Raw genomic sequence first — 3,571 nt, forward strand, 5'->3', positions numbered from 1 at the left:
CTCCGCCCATTCCTGTCACAGCCTCATTCCCTTTGCACATATAAGGTAGACCTAGATAGTTGCTTTACTGGAGTCTCAAAGATCTGAAATGAACTAGGCACTAATGAAATAACAGTTTTCTAGAAGGGCTTTACTAATATGTATACGTATCTTTCGGCATCTGTTTCTAGTATACACGCAACGATAGCAAATTAAAATAACTGAGCAGCAATTATTCTAAATCCACCTTAAGGATTCAAGGTGGAGAGGCGGCGCTCGGAGCTGAAGGCAGAGACTCAGGGATACAGGATCTGCTGGTGATACACAATCTGATGCCACACCAGGAGCGGAGCTGTAAGGGAAGCAAGCTGTGTATATAAAGCTCCTCTGTTTACAAGCCTCACAACCAACTCCCTTGTCCGTAGATGCTTTCTTTGTTCCTGAAGATTAAAATATATTTTTCTTCTTCCCTTTTTAATCTCAACAAATAACGCGAGAGGGAGCAGATCTGTCTTGTATTTTTATGACTCTATTGTGTATGATTTAGTGTTACCATTAGCACCACTGGTCATCACCCTGAGAATACAAAGAAGTCGACGACCCTCAGCTGTCAAGACACTGTGTAAGGAACAGGCTGTGTCACTCTCAGCACATTCTCGCTGGCAGCTGGGAAAGCAGCACCACCATCAGTCTTGCTGGGTCCTATTCACAGTAGTGTCACAAAGCAGCCTGTGCAATACAAGGGACACTACGGATTCAGGTCCCCCATGGTGCACTGCTTACTGTCCCAGGGGGAAGTGGTAAAAGGGAGGAGTCCCTAAACCTAAAGATAATATACAGCAACATTAATGTGTATTGTACTGGATGGTTGCCAGCATCTGTATTTGTAAGGAGTTCTGGAGTCCGGAATCCCATGTGTGTTAAATGCTTCAAGAAATCTACACCAGCATTTTGCCTCAGATATATGCCAGTATTTGCCTGGGATCAGCCATTCTTTGATAAAGTGGAATAAATAGTACATGGATCCATATGCTATCTTTTTAAATAAATACAAAATTACTACAGAGTTGTCTTGGATGTTATACCCCTTGCAAGCTGGAATCTGCACTTGTCTTATGCCCCCTTTGGGCACGCTTTGATCTAAGGATACAAAAAGGAATGCAATTTATTTGAGCATCTTTTGAACTTGAAATAAATATACATTTATTGCATAATACATTTTTTAAAAGGAATTTATAATTTTATAGTGGTACAAGATAAATGGGTTTGAATCTAATCATTTTAAAGGAAAAAAAAATCTCTTATACAAAGTCACAAATAATGATTGATTTTAATTTTTTCTTTTGGGAATAGTACATGGTGTTGATAATGTGAAACAACAAAACCACAGCCTGTCCATCATTTGCTTGGTAAACCAGTGGTATCTGTAAATATTACACAGCATTGAGTGTGTAAAGTAGCATCCTATGACAGGGAATCACATGATGGTAGCACCACTTTTGGTGGGCAAGTTTAACTTTTTAATGAAGAAAGGCTTCACGTTAAGTTTTGTGTTGTAAAAGAGGAGCAGTCAAAATTCCGGAGTGGGGTGCACCAGTGGGCACTGAATGAGCATCCTGAGACTGCAGCTTAAGAATGGAGGTGGTGGGAGATTTTGAGTACAGCAGGAAGGATCTCATTGGACATGGGGCCTTTGCTGTGGTCTTCAAAGGTCGTCATAGGAAGGTAAATATGGCATATCATTCTCTACATCACAAGTCCTAGGGTTTCTTCCCAGTTTCCTAAAATTGCTTTTAAATAATTGATTCACAGGTCTCATTTGCAGATGGTGGATTGTATAGACCAAGTCTGATATTTCTTACTATTTTAAATAATGAGAAAGATTAGAAATGATATAGTCATCTAGTATTGTTGCTAGTCCACAAAATAAACCCTTTTTTTGTTTTAAATATGAGTTATATATTAAGAACATATGATCACAAAATTGATTGACAAGAATCCACAACAGTCATTCTCAAAAGCAACTGACAGACTGCGCTACTGTGCATGTGCACTGTTACTTTATTGACAGCTTGTGTATCAAAGTGACTAGGAAAGGCATTTAGTCATTCTCTAATGTGTTATATCAACTACATTATTCGTTTTCTTTAAAAAGGTTTAACACAACACATTCCAAAGCAGAACAGTATGATAAAGCTTAAACACTAACACTTCTAATAATAAGGTAAACATTTTTATTTTACTTTGTGTCTGAAAATCATAACCTGAGAATAACAATCAATTAATGATATAAATTAGAAATGTTGTACTTCTTGCTGTTATATTTTTGAGGCTGAATTTATTGTTGACTAAAATCATGCACCTTTTGCTATTAGTGACTAATTAGTTAACTATTTCAGTATAGAAAAGGCCTTCCTGGGAAGGAAAGTGTTACAAATATCAGTGACAAGGTCACTTAGGATGATCCTAGTCTTCATTAGTGCCTTGCATAAGTCTCATTTCATGCTGTGTGGAATTACAGAGCAATGTATGTACCAGAGATGAGATTGAAAACTTTATATTTAACATGTTCTGAGGTTGCCTGCAGTGGTTCCAAAGTGTTCCATACACCAATATCCAAAAACAATGCAATTTGTAACCATGGATAACCAAATCTTTTTCATAGAAAGGTGTCTGCTTGAGATGTGCACTGTCAGCCAGTACTACAGCTTTGGGGTTCTGTTTTCTCAGTGGAATGTAGGTAAAACAGCAGCTGTATTGATGGGCTGCTTGCTGCTGCATTAAGTTGCTTTGTTGCTTTTAGCACATTGCAAAATCAATTTCTTACTGAGACCTCTGGCAGTAAAGGTGTTAAAGTCTTTGTTTCACATATCTGCGGGATATAACCATATTGCCAATCAATTCCTTACAGGGACCTTGGCAGTAAATATGTTACTTCACCTAGAATTGGAAAACTACGTTTCATTAAGTATAAATCTATGATATAAATTGTTTAATAATTCCATGGTGTTTATGAGTTATAGCTGGCCTTTTTGTTTTGTGATATGATTCAATTATAGGGATTTATAGTGCACTCATTTGAATGAGTTGGGCACACTTGTTTCCAAATATTGTGTTGCTTGTAGGTGGTCTGTCTGTTCTCAATGGATCGTGAAATAAATTAAATTGTCAGTTTTAAAGGGACACTGAACCCAATTTTTTTCTTTCATGTTTCAGATAGAGCATACAATATTAAGCAATGTTCTAATTTACTCCTATTATTAGTTTTTCTGCGTTCTCTTGGTATCTTTATTTGAAAAGGCAGGAATGTAAGCTTACGAGCCAACCCATTTTTGGGTCAGCACCCTGGATAGCGCTTGCTGATTGGTGGCTACATTTAGACATCAATCAGCAAGCACTACTCAGGTGCTGGACCAAAGATGAGCCAGTTTAAAAACTAATATTTCTTCTTTTTCAAATAAAGATACAAAGAGAAGAACAAAGATAAATTGATAATAGGAGTAAATTAGAAAGTTGCTTAAAATGGCATGCTCTATCTGAAACATGACAGAAAAAAAAATTGGGCTCAGTATCCCTTTAAGATTCAAAACAA

At 37.1% G+C, this 3,571-nt stretch overlaps 1 protein-coding gene across 3 annotated transcripts in view; it reads left to right on the top strand.

Moving 5' to 3' along the window:
* The first annotated feature begins 323 nt into the window (after positions 1-323).
* The window catches only part of ULK2 (unc-51 like autophagy activating kinase 2), a 439,206-nt gene continuing 435,958 nt past the window's right edge, over positions 324-3,571 (top strand). For all 3 annotated transcript variants that reach the window (XM_053707357.1, XM_053707358.1, XM_053707359.1), the window contains exon 1: positions 324-1,704. In XM_053707357.1, coding sequence (XP_053563332.1) covers positions 1,615-1,704 — 90 coding nt within the window. In that variant the 5' untranslated portion in view covers positions 324-1,614. The remainder of the gene's footprint in view (positions 1,705-3,571) is intronic.

The sequence above is a fragment of the Bombina bombina genome, chromosome 3 (assembly GCF_027579735.1).
Source record: "Bombina bombina isolate aBomBom1 chromosome 3, aBomBom1.pri, whole genome shotgun sequence".
In the NCBI taxonomy this organism is placed as follows: Eukaryota; Metazoa; Chordata; class Amphibia; order Anura; family Bombinatoridae; genus Bombina; species Bombina bombina.